Here is a 20553-nt window from a genome sequence, read left to right on the forward strand (position 1 = left end):
AGAAAAATAACGTGGAGGAGAAGTCGGAAGAAAGCATTTAGGAGGTACTATTGTTTCGATGAATATCAATTATCATAGTTTTTACCATTTGTAGTATGCAATGTGATTACTCTTTATAATCTCTAGAAAAAAATATAAACTATGTTGAGAATTGAGAAAGGACTTGAAGGATGCACGCAAGAGGAGTGAAAAGAGGCATGGAAGAGTGGATAAGGTGAGGCAGACAAAGGCTAACGGAGAAAGATACAAAAAAATGTGAGACATTGGACGGGGGAACCTCAGCAAAGAATTTTGGAAGCAATTGTCTTTCATTTAAGCTACTTTGAACTCCCTCCGACCCCGATGACTCGATGTCAATACATGTACTCTCTTCGATCCATATCATTTATAGTTGATTCATATGTATATAGATACTACTTTTGTTTCATAGAATAAGACTTACATTATTTTGAAAAGGTAAGCTAAGTAAAGTTTGATCAAATTTTTAGAAAAAATTATGAAGAACCATGATATTATGTACATATCATATTAAATATATGGGCAGCGGTCCGACCGATCTGTACCTAAGGGACTCCAGGAGGAGCGACTGTGAGGCGGCCAGATAAACCCATCTAGGTTCCGTCCCCTCGCCGGCGGACCACTCCGCCTCCGGTGGCCTTAAGGCCTTGGAGAGGTGTGGCGGACCACGGCCTCTCACAGGCAGGAGGGTTTCATCTTATGATCTATGGGTGTCATCTTTGGCGACGGTTGCTACTCGGGTGCGTTGGTCCTTTGGGACTTAGCATGATGACTTTCCGTTTATCTACTACAACAAGCTCTACTACGACAAGCATTGCCCGGCTCCTGTGATGGAGGGGCGACGACGGCGGCGCGCCTTCGGCTCTCGTCAGTTTCTATAGTCGTCGCTAGGTGGTCGAATGACCTACTTGTAATTTTATTACTTTTAGGTCTGTTTGTACTGCTATTGATGATTATTCATATATTGGTGGAATTTTTGCAAAAAAATATATAATATATTTCATGAGAAATCTAACGATGTTGAGTTTGGACTATACATATTTAACATTTTTTTCTAAAAATTTACTTAAACTTGAAAAATATAAATATTATTCTTTGAAATGGAGTTAGTGCATTTTAGTGTGTTCGTTCACTTGTTTCGACAGCATGGCTCACAGGAGTGCTACTTTTCTTGTGAAATTTCGCCATAATCTACGTGAGAAAGCCAAATGCCAATCATGTCCATGATACATAGATTCCACGGCTCCCAATCATCACATCGCGTTTTCTGTCTCTTTTTCATGGGAGTGCGCTAGTGCTCGTCGTCGGTAGGATGTGGACGCCAATAAGCACCGCACGCATGGAATCCACGGGAGAACGAAAAGAAATGCTCGAGTATTCCTTTTTTTCCGTTTCGGTAGATATTTTTTTTCCCGGTAGATAATGATGAAGGTACAGCGGGACCTGGGGAGAGAGATCGGCAGAGAAAAGGTGCCATGAGTGGGCCGACTTGGAAGCTTTACCAGGCTTTTCTTTCAAAGGCTGCCCAGATATTGACCCGAGGATATATATATAGATTGATGTGTACTGGTGTGTAACGGCCCTTGAGAAGTCGTGGAAGCCCATTAAGAATTGGTGTTACTTGGGGACAACGACTTGGACGCACTGGTAGGAATTTTGCTACACTATTATTATGTTCCCTGGAATATTCAATAATTATTGATCCAAAAGAATTTCTATATCGCTCTAAGCATTTCAGTCTAAACTTAAACATAAGCACAACAGTAGCAGCAAGAATGGTGCTAAGATGCAGAACATGGTAGTTCTCAGTTTACTAATTTATTACACAGAAATCCTGCATATCCAATTGCAGGTAAGCACCCGCATCATTGTCACCTTTCCTTTCCCTCGTTTTGCTTTTAGCGTGTCAGGCTGATAATACCGATGTAATGAAAAAAGAAATATCTCCATCACTATTCCCGCGAATACTACCACGAGATCATTCTGTGATTTTCCACAATCTCACAAATAGTTATGCATTCCAAGAGAAAATTACAAGGGTAAGTTGTGTATTCACACGCATCTAAGTTTTAGAAAATATTTTACGAGCATCTCTAGTCCAGTCGGAGTCCTCAAATCAGAGTCCCCCAAATCGTATCCGGATTTAGCCTTTGGAGAGACACTGCGGGAATATATTGTGTATTTTTTTTAAAAAAAAATCTAGAATCATTTCTTTGTCATTTTCACTCGTGGCCTCGTGGTCACCTCCAGGAACTCCATGCCGCCGAGGGGAATAGAGGAACCTGCCTCCCCCGACGACTGAAGCCGTGATGGCGGCTGAATGGCTTAACCACTTAACGGACTAGAGGTCCTCACCTTCAGCAGGGCATCACGAGGCAGAGTACCAGGTGGACGGCATTCGACGGTGTGACCTCAACTCCTCCTTGAGTGCCCCCCTCATCGGCGTGGTTGTCTGGCACCCCATAGCCCTTGCGGGAAATCTATGGGATGTGACGGGAGATGCTTTAGCAAGTACATATGTTGACATATTCTGAGTAGCATTTCCTCTCCAATACATGTTCGAAGTCGTTGATCACACAAAATCCGAAGAAAATCTAAATGAACTTACTCTTTGAAGCACAAATAAGGCCGTTGCAGATGGATTCTGCTAAACAACAATTCCATAAGAAAACTTTGCAAAACCCCAAAATACGACAGGCCCAAAGGTGGGGAGCAAGATAGAGCAAGGCGGCACCTCCCCCATCGAGCTGAGCTGCACGAAAAGACGAGCTCCTAGATCAGCCCGTCCAATCGCCTCCTAGATCAGGCTGCCATGGTTTTCAGTGCGCGCACAGGCTCACCCACTCACACACTGCCAGTTCTCCAGACGATAAACTACCAGATCACTCCCAGTCCCACTGTACCGCCCTCACTCCTGCCGTACGAAACCATGATTTTCTCACAGGTAAAACCCATTACATGAGTCCAAGGAATTTCTGCGCTGTTTGTAGTTTTCTGTCTGAAGATCTGAATCCTGTCTGCCATATGGTGGAAAAGTCAGTTCACGTGCGCGTGCGATGCACAATGGTGTGTGTGGGTAGTAGATCTGATCAAAGCTGAGCAGCTCGAGTAGTAAGGGCATCTCCAACCGGGCGACCCAAACGGACGGCCCAGCGCGTCCGTTTTGGGCCGTTTGGGTCGCCGCCCGGACACGCGGACAGCGCCTCGCGTCCGCGTGTCCGTTTGGGTCGCGTGCTGCGCCCAACGCGCGGACGCATCGCATAAACCGGAGAAAAACGAAAACAAAAAAGAGGCAAATTTAAACGATATTTGACTAAACATATGCCCTATTTTGGGCAAATTTAGTACATAGCCCTATTTTGGGCAAAAAAAACTAACAAAAGAAGCCCCTATATGGGCTTTTAAATTTAAACTAAAATATAAACATAAATTAAAAACCCTCTAGGGTTTGGTCGGCGGCGCGGTGGCCGCCGGTGCGCCGCCTAGCCCCAGTGGGCGTCGTCGGCGACGTCGTCGAGGTCCCCGGGCGGCGAGGCACTGTTGTGGCTCGACCGCGCCGGGGACTGGCCTCCTCCCGCCGCGCCGCCTCCTCCCGCCTCCGGCCAGGGAGACCACAGGGCCTCCTCCCACGGCGAGTGGGGGTCCGGAGCCACCCGCCGCCCGGAGGCGGCTGCCGCCTCTCTCGCCCGGCGGCGCCGCTCGGGCTCTCGGCGCCGCCTCCTCCGGCGGCGGCACCTCTCCCTCTGGCGGCGGCTGCCGGTCGTCGGCGCGGCGCCCGGCCTCCTCCCGCCGCGCCGCCTCCTCCTCCTCCTGCCGTCGCGCACGGAGGGCTCGGGCGTAGAGCTCCCGACCCTCCGCCTCCCGCCGCGCCGCCTCCTCCATTTCGGAGGTGCGAATGGCCGCATGGAGTTGCGGCCATTGCGCCTCCTCCTCCGCCGCCGAGACGATGAGGGCGGCGCGGAGGTCCGGGTCCTCCTCCGAGGACTCGGGCTTCGGCTCGAGCGGCGGCGGCGGCGGTTGCGGCAATGCCGCGCCGCCGCGGGCGGCCTCTCCGATGTGGAGGCCGCCTCGGTTTCCGCACGACGGTCGCAGCGCCGGCGGACGACGGCGGCTGCCGCTCGCCTCGTCGTCGTTGGCTCCGGCGAAAACCCGCTCGGGGCCATGGCGGCGGTTTCGGCTGCGGGAGTGGAGTGGGGAGCCGGAGTGGAGGGCCGGATCCCTCCGGTCCCCATTTAATAGACTCCCCGGTCACCGACGGGTGGGCCCAAGGAGACGAGGCGACCGGCGCGCGGACGCGAGCGGACGGCGCGTGCCATCCGCGGCCACGCAAACCTAGCCCAGATTTGGGCCGGGTTTGCGTCGTTCCGGACGCCGCGGCCGTCCGCTTTTGCGGTGCGTCCCCGCGCTGGGCCGCGTTTTTTGTCCGGCTCGACCCAAACGGACGCGCGGGCGCGGTTTGGGTCGCGCGGTTGGAGATGCCCTAAAGCACGCAAAGGGATAAGTGTTTCATCGACAAGTTTTGGTAAACCTTCTGTTGTTTTGCCGACACATCGGTACCGTTTGCTGCTTGCAAGTGCATCGCAACTGGTTAGTGGTGGTGATCTAATTTAGCAACTCGCAGTGTACGGATGCTTAGGCGAGTTGCGAGCATGGCTAGTTCGATCAGAAGGTGCATCGCATGTGATGAGGAATCAATCCCCTCTGCTGATGCTGATTCTGCGGCCTAATTTGGCTCATTTGCTGCATGGCTGCCACTGCCAAGAGGTGATCAGAGATTCAGAGTGGCAGCTCATGTAGAGTTTCTAAGCAAAATTGATTCCCTTCAACGGCATGCATGCAACCGGCTAGTAACAGTGCTAATTGATATAGTATTTTGTGACATGTTGACATGCATTTTTTGTTTTGTTGTTGTGTACTGCAGTACTAATCCTAGTCCAGATAACCAAAATCCTTTTATGTTCTACTCTCTAGGTTGCAGCGGATATGTTATCTCACCCCTTATGTCACATGTAAACAGAAGCATCTTTCCGGAACTCAGAAAGTACAGATGGCCATATCCATCTGCAACAGCAAAAGTTCTCATGTATGGCCAATATCTCAAGGTAAATTTGTAGAATGAGTGCAGGCATACGGAAGAATCCATGTTGTTTCAATTGTTCCTCTAGTAACAACGATCAAATTTTACTGGCTAGAGCACACGCACATCTCTCATCCCTACACGAAATCTACTCCGCTCTCGACCGCTTTGGTACGTGGTATGGGGGTTGTTGGCGTGCCTTAGAATAAAGGTGGTGGTCTTTGGGTTTCTCTCACTCGGTGATGAAGTACTGTTTTGTCGCCCGATCGCCATTGATCTTGGACGGGCTACCGAGTTCCAGAAGACTCGGCCGACGAATTCCAAATGGACGACATGACTGGAGTTTGCCGGTGTGGATGGTGTTTTGGTCGCGTCCAACCATGTTTTTTCATACCGTGTGGTTTTTGAGGGGGCGTTATGAAGCTTTGCGATCTGTTGCCATCATGGGACATGGCTTAGTTCAACGGTGAAGTCAGACACGGAGAATGGCGCGGAAACCGGAAACTGAATACTAGCCATGGAAGTTTGAGTCTTGGAAGTGTAGAGATTCTAGATTGGTGGTTTGTGAACTGGAGCAGCGGAATTGGCAAGTAAGAGCGACAACACATGAGAAATTTAGTGTCTAAATCGTTAGCGCGAAAACAAAGATCTACCAGTAATTGTTTTGTGAGTGCGGACTTTCTCCGGTGTGAAAAGTTATGGTCTTTGTCCTCTTCTTGAAGGTATCGCTTTTGGAGTTGATGAATTTATGGTGTTTTTTGCTAGCGTTTGGTCAGTTATTACAAGGAATTAACCACTGTAGAAGGACTTTTTTTGTAATTTTTTTTGGCTGCACGCATCCTTAATGTTATTAGGGCACTACGTTGTTACAAACTGGATGTAATTGATATTAATATATTTCTTTTATCGAATAAATATTTTTCCATTTTTCAGAGTCATGATCATAACCTTGCAATAATAGACGGGAGTAAATGGCGATCGAGACCCTGTTAGTTTACTATTTTGTTACACGTTGACGTGCATTTTTTTTTCTATATGTGTAGTACTGGACTACGTACTCTTCTTTAGTTCAGATAATCAAACTCTTCTTAGAGCATCTCCAGCCGCGTCGGATTTGGGGCGCGCCGGACAAAAAATGCGTTCCAGCCGCGTCTCCCAAAGCCCAATTTTATCCGGCGCGCCGATACGGTGTCCGGCGTCCCGAGCCCGTCCCCGTCCCACAGGGGACGCACCGGGGACGTCGGACACAACGAAAAGCGAGGCGGGCTCCCACATGTCGGCGACTATTTGCATAAACCGTTGGTTCGCGCCTCTTTTCTCGTCGCTCCTTCCTTCCCGCGCCTCCCACCCCGCCACCGCCGCTGGATTTCCCGGCCGTTTGGGCGTCTGATCTCTGCTGAGAGTCGGCACCGTTGTCGCGGCTGGGGCTCCCGCCGGTCGTGCCGCCGCCGCGTCGCCAGCACGTCCCAGAACGCGCCGTCAAATCCGCCCCACCTCCGCACACATAAGGTGCTCGACGACTTGCCAGGTAGGCGCGATTGGCCGCTGTTTGTTGCATCGTCTTCCTCGGCGCAATTTTAACCATTGATTTTGCTTTAGCCATGGACAGCGACGATGAGATGGTTGCCCTGCTGCTGGAGGACGAGCAAGCCTTCGACGACGACCTGCGGGAGCATTTGCTGATCATCGCGTCCCTCCAGGACATGCTTGATGCTGAGGCGGAGAAGAGGAAGAGGCCGCGCCGCGGAGGATCAAGGCCGGGAAGAAGGAAGTCGAAGCCCCGGCAGAGGATGGAGGGGCATGCCAAGCTGCACAACGACTACTTCGCCGACGAGGCAACACATGCCGACAATTTTCGGCGCCGGTACAGGATGAGCAAGGGGCTGTTCATGAATATCATCCACGGCGTTCGAGAGTTTGACCCCTACTTCAAGCTCAAGCTCGACGCCGTAGGCGTTCTCGGGTTCTCGTCGATTCGAAGTGCACCGCCGCCATGAGGATGCTTGCATACGGAGCACCTGCCGATACACAGGACGACTACCTTCACATGAGTGAGTCTACTGCCATTGAGTGCATGTACAAGTTTTGCCGAGCTGTGGTGGGAAAGTTTGGCAAATACTATTTGAGAGGGCCAAGCGAGGAAGAGGCGCAAGGATCATGGCACAAAATGCTTGCCGAGAGGATTTCTGGAATGCTTGGAAGCATCGATTGCATGCTGCTCGGGCATGGAAGAACTGCCCGTTTGCTTGGCAAGGTATATACAAAGGCCGTCATGGATATTGCGGTGTGGTGCTTGAAGGCTGTGGCAAATTATGACCTGTGGATTTGGCATTCTTTCTTTGGCATGGCGGGATCACACAATGACATCAACGTGTTGCGGCGAGTCTCCGGTGTTCGAGCGAGACTAGTGGAAGGGCATGCTCCACCATGCAACTATGAGATCAATGGCCACGAATATACCAAAGGCTATTATCTAGCCGATGGTATATATCCAAAATGGGTCACTTTTGTCAAAACAATCTTGAATCCATCGAGTCCGAAGAATTCTCACTTTGCTACGCGACGGGAGGCTTGCAGGAAGGATGTCGAGCGGGCATTTGGTGTGCTTCAAGCACAATTTTCCATTGTCCGGTACCCTGCTCTAAGCTGGTCTCACGACCAAATGTGGGAGGTGATGCAGGCTTGTGTGATCATGCACAACATAATCATCGAGGATGACCGCAAGAATCATGCAAGGTCACATGTTGGTCCCTATGAGTGTGAAGGCCCTCTTGCGGAGGTTGATCATGAGTTGCCTGCAGATTTTGCTGATTTTCTCGCCATACACGCAGAGATCCGTGACAGCAATGTGCATGAGCAACTTCAAGGTGATCTCGTTGAGCATTTGTGGAGGATCAAAGGAAATACCGTGGCACCTTGATGTAGCATCTACCCCTATTTATTATATGTGTTTACTTGTTTTATTGTTTGTTGTAATTTAATTTGAAAACAATCCTCGCAAACATTTTTATTCATATGCTATATTTGATAAATGGTTCTGTGTTAAAAAGAAGTATTTTAAATGTTTGGGGGCGGCGTTTGGGGGACACGGCTGGGGAGCGACGTCCCCCAAAGGTGGCACGAACAAAACACGTCCCCCAAATGCTCAATCCGGCGCGGTTTGGGGGACGCTTTGGGGGACGCGGCTGGAGATGCTCTTATGCTCTACTCCCTTGGTTCCGGCGGATGCGTTATCAATAGAAATAAGTTTTTTCAAATGTATTCACCAAGATTTCAAAGACCATGGGTCAATCAAATTATATACGGATTTATTTATTTACTATTATATTACAATAATATTTATCTTGCAAAATACTAATATTTTGTAAGGTTATTGTGTGTGACCAAGTGGGGAAACTTGACATAGATTGTCGAGTGTTGTGGGTATACTTTATGGGTATATCAACGGCATGGCCTAGATCCGGCAAGCCCGGGTGACCCATAGTTGGTGATGAGGCATGTGGCCCATCGGGCGGCCCAGTTGCTGTAGATCCTGAAGGATGAAGTCCAACCCAGGAACAGGGAGCCGGATCTCAACCGACCTACGAAGGAGGCCGGATCCGTGACGGCCCATGAAGTATCTGGATCCAGCACGTTCTTAGAGGAAGGCGGATCCTTGACGTACACGGCAAGACATTGTACCGTAGTTAGGCAACTTGTATTCCGGCTAGGACTCTCCATGTAAACCCTAGATCCATGCGCCTTTATAAGCCGGATCCCGGGAGCCCTAGAGGCACAACCACAACTCATTGTAACAATACGAAAGCGCCCAGATAATTCCAGACAAGCAGTAGTAGGCCCTGTCATCGTGCAGGTGTTCCGAAGCTGGGTAAATCGCGTACCACCGTCCCGTGTGCACTCCGCCCTATGGCCCCTACTTCTTCTCCCCCTCGTGAGGATCCCTCCTCCTAGGTACCGTCGATTAGGCAACGACAGTTGGCGCCCACTGTGGGTTCTTTCCGGAGCCCAGCTCACCCTCAGCTTGTTTACCCGGAGAATCCAGCCTTTGCGCTACAACGCACGCCTAATATGCGCTTATACTGGGGCAGAGAATGGTTGAGCAAGCCTAATGTCGGAAACATATGGTGGTAGATACGCGATGGGATCCGGGCAAATTCGTTCCACGGCACTGGGATCCGGGCTACTCGGAGAACTACCAGTGCAGTGAGGAGAACCATGAGGCATGCTTCCGGCTGCACCCATGCGAGCTAAGTTGAGTAACCGGAGAATCTACACTACGACTACTTCTTCTTCTACGAGACCGGTGCACGTACCGCCAATGGCGCGGCGGTCCGGCGAAGCTCCGGCGAGGTGGAGATCGCTGAACTAGTGGTTTCGAGCCTCCGATGACCACGAATCGGCGGCGGAGACGATTTCTTGATCAACCGTGGCGATTTCGGTTCGAGGAGGGGCTTGGAACGGCGACGCGCGAAGCTCCCGTGAGAAAGGCTCGTCGGAGTCGAGATCTGTCGGGCGGCACGGCGTGAGGAGGAAGATGAAGTGGTGAGGGTGCGGTGAAAGAATGAAGAATTACCGAGCCGCGGGGTATTTATAGACCACGCGCGGAGATTCGGGATTCGGATCCAACGGTGGGAACGGAACGGTCGCACCGTTGGATGGTTGACACGTGTCTTAGGTCAAGTGCGGTAAAGCGACGTGGAGGTAACTTAACCATGCGCTCCCGAAATTTCCGGCTAAAGATTCGCATCTTTGAAAATTTAGCGCACGAAATAAGGAAGTTGTGCGCGGGGAAAGCGGAATCTCCGTTGCGTTACCAATTCCGAAGACGAGAAGCTTTCCGGACAGATGAACCCGGAAACAAGTAAAGTTTTGAAGCTCTTCGATATTCTCTTCAGATCCAAGCTAATGAAGTCGGAGGAATGATGAATCTCGGAGAACTTCGGGGGCTACTGTTGTGGGTATACTTTATGGGTATATCAACGGCATGGCCTAGATCCGGCAAGCCCGGGTGGCCCATAGTTGGTGATGAGGCATGTGGCCCATCGGGCAGCCCAGTTGCTGTAGATCCTGGAGGATGAAGTCCAGCCCAGGAACAGGGAGCCGGATCTCAACCGACCTACGAAGGAGGCCGGATCCGTGACGGCCCATGAAGTATCCGGATCCAGCACGTTCTTAGAGGAAGGCGTATCCTTGACGTACACGGCAAGACATTGTACCGTAGTTAGGCAACTTGTATTCCGGCTAGGACTCTCCATGTAAACCCTAGATCCGTGCGCCTTTATAAGCCGGATCCCGGGAGCCCTAGAGGCACAACCACAACTCATTGTAACAACGCGAAAGCGCCCGGATAATTCCGGACAAGCGGCGGTAGGCCCTGTCATCGTGCAAGTGTTCCGAAGCTGGGTAAATCGCGTACCACCGTCCCGTGTGCACTCCGCCCTATGGCCCCTACTTCTTCTCCCCCTCGTGAGGATCCCTCCTCCGAGGTACCGTCGATTAGGCAACGACATCGAGGGGCCCAAAAACACCAATCATGCTTAAACTTTAAGTGATATTTTCAACTTAACATAAATATTGGAGATATCTTTAAGAATTTTTCTTGAGTTGGGGGCCATGGACCCCTAGCCCTAGGAAAGGACTGTCACTATGAATAAGGGAAGACCCTAAATTATGTGTATCAGCCATGTGTTTCGATACAACATACTACAAGTACTCATATTTGTCTTATGTTTACTACAACTCCAACATACTACCATCAGTTGGAGTTGTAGTAAATAGAGTGCTAGACCATGATTCAGTAGAAAAGAATACATTAGACAACATACATCTCTATTATTGAGATAATCGTCCCTAAGCCTCCTCCTCCTCATGCTAGCGTGCACGAGTCGAGGATGCCCCCCTCCTCGTCTCTTTTGCTCCATCGGCAGGAGGGGTCATGGGCCTAGGCCTTGCTGTGACAGTTGGTATGGCGCTCATCGGCGTCGCCAGCTCCGCCGCGGGACGTAACCTTACACCTGGATTCATATTGTTTCCCTGTGGATGCGTTGCGGTTGGTTGCAGCTATCTAATTTACAGTAGGCTCGCGATAGTGAGATTCAGTAGAAAAGAATACATTAGACAACATACATCTCTATTATTGAGATCATCGTCCCTAAGCCTCCTCCTCCTCATGCTAGCGTACACGAGTCGAGGATGCCCCCCTCCTCGTCTCTTTTGCTCCATCGGCAGGAGGGGTCATGGGCCTAGGCCTTGCTGTGACAGTTGGTCTGGCGCTCATCGGCGTCGCGAGCTCCGCCGCGGGACGTAACCTTACACCTGGATTCATATTGTTTCCCTGTGGATGCGTTGCGGTTGGTTGCAGCTATCTAATTTACAGTAGGCTCGTGATAGTGAGTAGGGCGCATCCCCCCCCCCTCTTCTTCCGACCCGATCGAGCCTTAGAAAAGTTCTATCATTGTCAACAAGGAGCCCCTAAAATATGTGGACTGGCCCTATGTTTCAGTACACATACTATAAGTCTATAAGTACCCCTATTTGTCTTGTATTTGTAAGCATCATGCAATCCACATCATCAATTGGAATTGCAATAAACAGAGATCTAGACCTAGAATACATTAGGCAGCACAAAATCCAATTCAGCTCATGGGTCCATATAAACCCGTTGTGTAGAAACACATTTCAAAATGTTAGAAAATTCTATGAAAACCGCATGTATATCTAGACATTCTATATTCGTACACAAGTTTTTGTAAAAAAAAACATTATTCATGTTCCATACAAAAATAAAGACAAATTTTAATGTTTTATTTAACATGACTATTCACGTAACATTTTTTTTTGTCTTCTTCACGCAAGACACATAAACAATCTATTATTGAGATCACAAAGCGATTCCCACCATCAATCGCAGTAAACAGCGATGGAGTCCCCGATTCTGAAGCAAACAATACAATAGGCAGGAGCCATGTTTATTATTGAGATTAGCATCACTAAGCCTCATCAGGCGAGGCTTTATGTGTGCAAACAAATAATCAAACGATCCTACTAAGCAGGATCGCACACGCCAACACATCATCACTAACTCAACAGCAAGAAAGAAAGAAAACGTTGGCGTGGGTTGATTGATCGATCCGGCTCGATCCAACTAGAGAACCCGGTCCGACAGCGACGGCAGGCGGCGGAAGAAGTTGAAGCCGGCGGACGGCATGTCGCCGCGGAACCTGGGGTGCCGGAGGTAGAAGAACCCCATGCCCAGCAGCAGCACCTTGAACGGCACGGCGTACAGCACCAGCGCCGTCAGCAGGATAACCACGGCGAACACCCCCGTGGCGCGCGGGTCGCGCCAGGACAGCAGCGCCTCGATGCGCTCCCCCTGCGCCGCCACGTCGCCCAGCAGCGTCTGCGCGCGCCCGGCCACCGCGCGCAGCCGGTCGTACCTCATCCGCACCACGTCGGCGGGGCGCCCCGAGGGCAGACCGTCGAACTCCTCGTCCAGCTCGTCGGGGCTGACGCTGTCGACGTGGGAGAGACGCGGGTCCATGCCCGTCGGCTCGCGGGGGCGCGAGCGGTAGCGCCAGAGCAGGACCAAGAAGAGGTACAGGCAGACGGTGGGCAGGATCATCTCCGGGCAGAGCACGATGGCGACGAGCAGCATGTGCACCAGCACGGTGGTCGGCGAGTGCTCCCAGGTGCGCACCCGGTGCGCCCACTTCACCGCCGTGGCGACGTGCGACAGGCAGCCGACGACGCGGAACCAGTTGGCCTTGCTCCGGCGCATGCTCCAGGTGTGCGTGTCCGTGTCGAGCAGGTACTGCACCACCTCCGGCCCCAGCGGCGGCTCCGACCGCGCCAGCCGGCCCGACACGATGCGCATGGCCGTGTGGCGCAGCACGTCCTGCTGCGCCGGGCCGAGCGGCTTCACGTAGTGCATCCGCGGCAGCAGCGGGCTCCCGTACGCCTGCATCAGCGTCAGCCACGACGGGCAGGTGAACCGGATGGCCAGCTCCAGCTCGCCCATCTTGCGCACTCCGACGGGGTGCACCGCCGTGAGCGCGTAGTTGATGACGTACACCCGGTTGGTGTCGAGCGTGGAGAGGCGGATGCGCAGCTTCCCGATGCGGGCGTCCTTGGGCAGCTTCCCGTCGTCGGCGATCTTGTAGCGGACGTTGTCGAAGACGGCGATGGAGAGCACGGTGCAGGGGTCGAACACGTCCCACGCGTACTGCTCGTTCCACCGCGGGTTGAACTGGTCCAGGATGGTGCGCGTGCGCGCCCACTTGGGCCCGTACTTGAGCACGACGTACGCGTCCGTCGAGCCGCTCGCGCCGTCCTTGGCGATCTTCATCGGCACCAGGTTGGACGCGCCGCGGATGCCGACCTCCAGCATGCCCACCGGAGGCTTGGACAGCTGCTTCGACGCCGCGCGCACGTCGCTCGCCACGTTCGCCGCCTCGTCCAGCACGTGGTACCCGCCCTCCAGGCACACGCGCACGTGCACTCGCCCGGCATACGGCCGGGCCTCGTCGCCGCACAGGTTGAGCCACCGCGACGGCGGCTCGGCACGGTCGTCGGAGCGCCGGTGCACAGAGGACAGCGGCACGCGCGCCTGGCCGACGAGGTGCCCGGAGAAGACATCCTCCACAGCAACAGTCAAAAAAGGATCAAACGGCTCGGCGGCGACGAACAGCAGATCCTCGTTCCAGCTCGGGTTGGACGCCCCGGCCGCCGCACTGCCAAGCGCAATGCGGCCGGTCTTGAACACCTGGGCGCCGAGCTGCGCCTTGACGTACAGCTCCGGGAATGCCGGCCCGAACTGCTTCGCCTTGCCATCCGGCGGGGACGGCAAGCGCAGGTCCTGCGCCTGAATGACGCTGAGGCGGAGGTACCAGAGCTTCGGGGACAGGTACGCCTTGGAGCGGGTGTGCACCAGGTTGCCACCAGAGTCGGACTGCCACGCCTCCTGGAACGCCTCGTCCACCTGCGTGCCGACCCACACGGCGAGCATCACGTCGCAGGCCGCCGCGCCATCCTCGGCCGCGTGGCCCTCGAGCGTGTACCACTGCGGCGCGAGCGCGCTGTCGGGCGGCGACCGCTTGGGCACCTCCTGCAGATCAAAGGAGACGAACCCGAGGTTCGCGTCCTCGGGCGTGGGCTCGCCCTCCTTCTCCGGCTTCCTGGCCTCCTCGTGCACGGTGACCTCCAGCGACGACGCGGTGAGGCTGGCCTTGTGGAAGGCGAACACCTGGTCCCACTCCCCCGCGGACGCCGTCCGCACCGTGTGCGCGCCGATGCACAGCTGCGCGTACAGCGGCTGCTTGCTACCGCCGTCCTGATGGTGGTGCTTGGCCTTGAGCAGTCGGACGAAGAGGTACGGCACGCGGTCCACCAGGTCGTACGACGCGCTGCCGCCGCCTGAGGCCGCCATGCTCCGCTCGGCCGCGGTCTGCGGGCGGATCTCGAGGTCGCCCGCGACCCCCGCGGTGGCCAGCTGCATCTTCGACGGCGACGGCGGCGGGGCCTTGGACGGGGAAGCAGGCGCTGCTGCTGCTGCTGCTGCTGCTGCCTCCTTCTTGTTGTCGTCTTTGGGTTTCGCTTCGTCTTTCGGCTTCTCGCCGTCCTTCTTCCCCTTCTCCGGGGATTTCTTCTTGCCGTTGTTCTCGGGTTTCTTGTCCTCCGGCTTGGCGGTGGACTCCTCCGGTTTCTTCTCTTCCGCGGGGGGCGCCGCGTCGGGCTTCTTCTCCTCGGCCGCAGGAGCAGCAGCGGCGGCAGCGGGATCTTTGCCCTTGTCGTCGGCCGCCTCCTTCTTATCCTCAGACGGGGCATCGCCCTTCTGTTCCGCCGCAGGAGGGGCTGGCGGGGGCTCGTCGACGAACCAAACCTTGAGCCCGATCTCGCCCTTGATCTGGGAGAACACGGACCGCTTCTCGAGCGGGTAGTAGACGAGCGTCTCGTCCCCCTGCTTCGCGAAGGAGGCCCCGGCCACCTTGACCTTCCCCAGAAACGTGCCGCCGCTCTTGCGGCCCCCGCCGCCGCCGGAAGCGGCGATGGCCTTCTTGTCGTTGTAGACGTTGAGCTCGAGCGTCTCGGACGCCATGGCGCCGGGGGTGTGGACGAGGAACTCGAGCCGCTCGCCCCACTGCGGGTTGAGGTCGCGGGGCCGCGTGGCGGTGCGGCGGCGCTGGCCGTCGAAGTCGACGACGGCGTAGGCGCAGGCCGTGCCTTGCCCGTCCTTGGGCATCAGGTTCCGCGCGTTGCACACCTCCACCACCACGCGCCGCCGCGCGCCCTCCTCCACCATGGCGAAGGTGGCTAGCTTGGGTTGCTCTCGATCGATCGGATCCTGGAAGCTTCTTTGGGGAAAGGCAGCTGGATTCTCGGGAAAGAAATCCGGCGGGTGTCGTGAGGGCGATGGGAGTTGGGAGTTGAGGGAGAAAATGTGACCGTTGGGGAGTGGGGAGCGGAAGGAGAAACCGGGAGTGGGGAGAGGCGGAGGGGGGAGACGGGGGTTTAAAAGGGGGCAACGGCCGGGAGAGGTGGGCCCGGGACCACGTACGACGCAGGTGGACGCCACGTGGAAGGGACGCCTGCGGGCACGGAGCATTGTCCAGTAGTGGAGCGGCAGAAAGCGGCATCGGATTGGTCGCCGGGGACGGGAGGTGTGAGCGTGATAGTGTGACGTGGTTTTTAACGGCAACGGCATTGACGCGACACAAACCGGCAATGGCGGCGGCGGCGGCGGGAACCCCCGGCCAGGGGAATCGTGTGCCGCAATGCCGGCCTCATCGGCACTTGTTTCTCTGCGTTTATTTTTGTGTTTTACTTTGCACCCTACACTCTACTCTATCCGACCCAAAATAGGCAAACGAGTGAATTTACACAAAGTTTCGAGGAGTACTAATTGTATAGACAAGCACCTAAACACTAGAAACAGTATAATGCGAATAATGGCCGCAGAGCTATTTTTGGTTACAAATCTCGTGGGTATGATTTCTACCAATCCAATCTAAGGCTATTTTTATCACCTAATAATAGTTATTATTGAAATAATAAGAAAAACCACGGATATGCCTTTTATCTCGAATAAGATACCCACGGATATGCCTTCTATCTCGAATAAGATAACCACGGGTATGCCTTCTATCTCAAACAATGTGACATCACTCTCTTCTCGTTCTACGTTGTTCATCCGCAACCTATCAGAATATAACCCACACCAAATCTCAGTTTCATAGACAACCATATATGCCTTGTTTCTCTTTCTCGTCTATATTTGTCCTTTCTATCATGATGATGGCATTGCATGGTTATAGTAACCGAGCTTCAGATCACGTAGTTGACGGGTGTGGTGAATATTGTGGCCTCCCCAATTTACATAGGTGTTTGCTACAGTTCCCTTTTTTTAGCCGTGGTGTTTGATGGTCTTCAACAGCTCGCTACACTTGACCAAAGTTTTCTGACAACTAGGGGCGACTTGGGCTCTTTCGCGGGGATTTTCCCCACCGATGACCATGCAAACCTAGGATCTTTAATGAACGATCGGAGCCAACAAACAAGTATTATTTTTAGCCAGAAATCACAATGAATCTCAAGGCTAGGAAGATGGCCATGCCCGACTGATCGAGATCTAAAACCTTCCCCGCCTTGTGGGAACTAGGAAATCCGCTTAAAACTTAGGGACGCGGGCAAGGAGCACTAGACTTTACTACTTTTGAATAGGAGTTGATTCATCCACACATATTGTCTCTTCTTTTATGTTGCTACAAGAATATCTAACAAATAATAACTGACAAACTAATCGAGTCACTCACATGCTAGCTTGTTTAAAACAACTAAGTATACACTTCCGAAATAAGGGAGCACAAGAAGTGTACTCCCTCCGCTCACTAGTGTAAGATTTTTTTTAGCGTAATTCATAAATGCATGAATCTAGACGCTTAGGTTCACTCGTTTTGCTCCATATATATTCCACTTTAAAATATCTTAAAAAAAGCCTTACATTAGAGAGCATAGGATGTAGTAAAGATGACAGGGAAATTAACTTGGGTAGACGTGTGATGGACCAAGAGAGATGTTTAGTGGAGTAGTATGAAAATAAAAGATGTTTAGTAGAGCGGGTCGCTAGAAACGAATTGTTATTTTGCATGTAGTTTTTATATCAATAAAAGGCAGTAGTTGGCAGGGACAAATTTACCATGTAGGCTTCGATGGGCCCGAGCCTACCCACCATTTTCATCAAGAAACCATCAAATTCATAAGCCTTAACCATTGTTGATGATGAAAGGTTAATGTTTTGTTAGTGATGGAAGCAAATAACTGTTAAAATAAAGCAAAATTGAATCCCTTAACAGTTAACAACTCAGCCGTATGTCCTATGTGGATGGCCAATTGTGCTGCTAAGTTTCAGAAACTCATTGTACACTGAGTATTGTTTGTATCATCTTGGTTCCCTGAGCCTGCCCCATTTTCATCCTAGATTTGGCACTGATAGGTTGCTAGGAGTAGTTTTTTTCTTGTTGGTATGGGTGAAAGCATATGGTTTAGACCATAGTTGTGAACTATATGAAGAAGCCGAATTATTAGCTGGGTTATTCTTTTGTGTGCTAGTACTCTATGATTTCTACTCGATCGCAAGTCTTTGCGATGCTTGGTAACTAGTAACCATTGCACATGAAAGGGTCATCATTGCAAATGGTACATTTTTTTTTTTTTTACACAAAAACAGTAGGGAAGGCCCCTACTGTGTCATTTTATATATTTATGAAAAAACAAGTCAAGAATACAGTATCACACTTTACAAAGTGTCCAGCCACTCAGTCATGCCCTCTAGTACATTTAGCAACAATCTCAGCTTTTTCTTTTTTCTTTTGAGAAGATATAAAACGTAGCAGCTCACTTGTACTTACACACACATACACTCATAAGTCATACCTACACATTCTCAATCCATATAAGCATCTCCGAAAAACAAAGTGGTTCCGGTTTTGAGATTGATGAAGTCAACATAAGCATCTTGCTATCGACAGTAATGTCTCCTCCGACTGAAACCGCTAAGACACACAATGTTAAATCTAGGCTTTGAGCTCCGTGGGCTTGGAGAGTCATCCAAAGCCGGGTTGGTTCTCGACTTCTCGCGACAACAACTTTTCTTGCCTTCTAGTACTTGATTTGAACTATGAAATGAAGCCCACATGAAAATAAGGTGTGATGCCACAGCCACACACACTTCCAGCGTCCGCAAAACACGTGCCTGCTACCAATCAAACCATACAGCCCAACGTCCCAAACTCTCTCCGGTTATAGGCGATATAGCTAGTTGGCTGGCTCCAGATCTCCAGGATGTATGCATGCATCGTGCATGTGGTAGCTCCGGAAAAGGAAGATGGTCACTTGTCGAATATGGCCAATTAAACGGTCTCTTATGCTCGCCACTGCCATGTTCCAGCCAGCCAGCCTCCAGTGCTAGTCGGGATGACTGGTGAGATGCTACTGAACGCTGGCGATCGATTTCAGTGCGCCGGCCGCCGCGCAGGGCATAAATTCTTCAGCCCAAATCAAATGGCTCCCGGCAAATGTACTGCGTGGTCGGTGGCGGCTTGCAGGGCATTGCAACGTCTACTTCAGGCCAAGGGGGCCGCACGTCCAGAGCCAGTTATCCGCTGACGCAAAGCGTACGGACGCATGGCACGCCTGCCTTTGCAACGTGCGCGCTAGGGCCCAAGTTTGGTACTGCTCCTGTATGTATACGGAGCATCGATCCGCCAACTGTTGAAGAACCACTGGTGGAAAAAGGGGCTTTGGTCGCGGTTGGCAACTGCCATTAGTCGCGGTGGCCCAACCGCGACCAAAGTAGCGCGACTAAAGGCCCCCCCTTTAGTCGCGGTTCCTCACGAACCGCGACTAAAGGCCCATCCACGTGGGCCGCGAGCGAGCGCCGGGGCGGAGGACCTTTCGTCGCGGTTCTTACGGCCAACCGCGACTAAAGGCCTCCGCAGGGTTTAGGGTTTAGCCCCCCTCCCCCTAAATCTGGTTTCTTTTTAATTTGTATTATTTTATTTTTTTTGGGTTTTAATTTTGAAGGAGTTTCACATATTCTACGGTATTGTATACATACATGCATATGAATGTACAATTTCAAACAAATTTGAAATTAGAACCAAAAAGAATTCAAGAGTAATATACAATATATATTCAATATCGGATGACCATATACAATATATATTCAATATCGGATGACCATATACAATTTTGAACAAGTTAGTTACAAATTCCGGTGCGTATAAAGATCTACGTCATCGTAATAGTGTTCTCCTCTAGGATCGATGACTTCCCTCGCCAACCATCCAGCTAGTTCCTCTTGAAGTGGTCGGAAGCGAGCTTCGGACTAAGCGTCTTCCGGAGGTTATTCCTCGGGATGTTGTTCTCACACGTCCGGTCCCGCTCATTGCGGTATCTCCGGATCCTCTCACAAACATAGTATCCACATAGATTGGTCCCCGGTGGCTGAGTATCCCCGGACGTCGGCACTTGCCATTTTAAAATGTAGCTCTTTTTTGAATTCACCGACCTTGGTATCTACGAACCGTCTCCAAACCCTACGAGGCAAAGAAAATTAAATAAACAAGAGAGTTATTAATTAGTTACTTGATATAAGGAAATGATGAACGAAATAGGCCGATCGATATAGAGCGCAAATGAATGAAAATAATTACTTTTGCATCATTTTTCTCATGTCGCCCCAAAGCGCCGGATCCATATTCGGAGAGTCGTGGACGAGAGCGAGGAGGTCCGAACTTTAATTACCATAAGAATCCGAGTGGAACACTGCGGACACGATACATGCACGATCATGCATAACTCATCGATTAGCCACATACCATGCATGGAGTAAACAAAAGAGAATATGCTCAAGACAGAAACACTCACCCAAAATGGTAAGGAAATAGAATATCACTTTTCTCTTGCTGTTTTCTAATAAACCGCCACAGGTCTTCCTCCACGTCGGCGGGGTGGTATTCTAACACATATGAATTAACGATGTGTGGGTCAATGAACCCAACATCATGGATGTTCCTTATTCGCATTTCCGCTTCTTCATTCCGCATAATATATAGCGTACACAACAAGATAGTTAGGACAATATATATATATATATAGTGCGAGGCAATGAACGAGATGGGGTAGAAATTAATAAATCACTTACGAACGTAGCAAGCGATGATAGATTTGTCGAGCTCGCGCAGATTGAACAGTTGGAACAATTCACTCAGAGGAATTTGTACCCAGTAACGTTTGAAGTGATGCACATATTTAACTTCCGCATAGATATAGTCTTTGGCGTTTTCATGTTTTATGTAAGCCTTGTACCAATTTAGCAGACCTTTCATTTGTCGAGGTAGATCCTCTTCTCGCGCAGGCTCGATGAGAGGGCCATTCTTCACATATGAAAATACTACGTCCTT

At 51.6% G+C, this 20553-nt stretch overlaps 1 protein-coding gene across 2 annotated transcripts; it reads right to left on the minus strand.

Annotated features, from left to right (window-relative positions):
• Positions 1–12205: 12205 nt before the first annotated feature.
• On the minus strand, positions 12206–15541 carry LOC124700098 (FT-interacting protein 3-like). 2 transcript variants are annotated; one of them, XM_047232284.1, is made up of 2 exons: positions 14948–15541; positions 12206–14854 (listed from the first exon to the last, which is right to left on the minus strand). In XM_047232284.1, the coding sequence occupies exons 1-2, from the start codon at positions 15390–15392 to the stop codon at positions 12240–12242; spliced, it is 3060 nt and encodes a 1019-aa protein (XP_047088240.1). In that variant the 5' UTR covers positions 15393–15541; the 3' UTR covers positions 12206–12239. The 2 variants fall into 2 exon arrangements, with proteins under 2 accessions (XP_047088240.1, XP_047088239.1); XM_047232283.1 differs by having other exon boundaries at positions 12206–15541.
• Positions 15542–20553: the final 5012 nt, after the last annotated feature.

This window comes from Lolium rigidum, chromosome 3 (genome assembly GCF_022539505.1).
Source record: "Lolium rigidum isolate FL_2022 chromosome 3, APGP_CSIRO_Lrig_0.1, whole genome shotgun sequence".
In the NCBI taxonomy this organism is placed as follows: Eukaryota; Viridiplantae; Streptophyta; class Magnoliopsida; order Poales; family Poaceae; genus Lolium; species Lolium rigidum.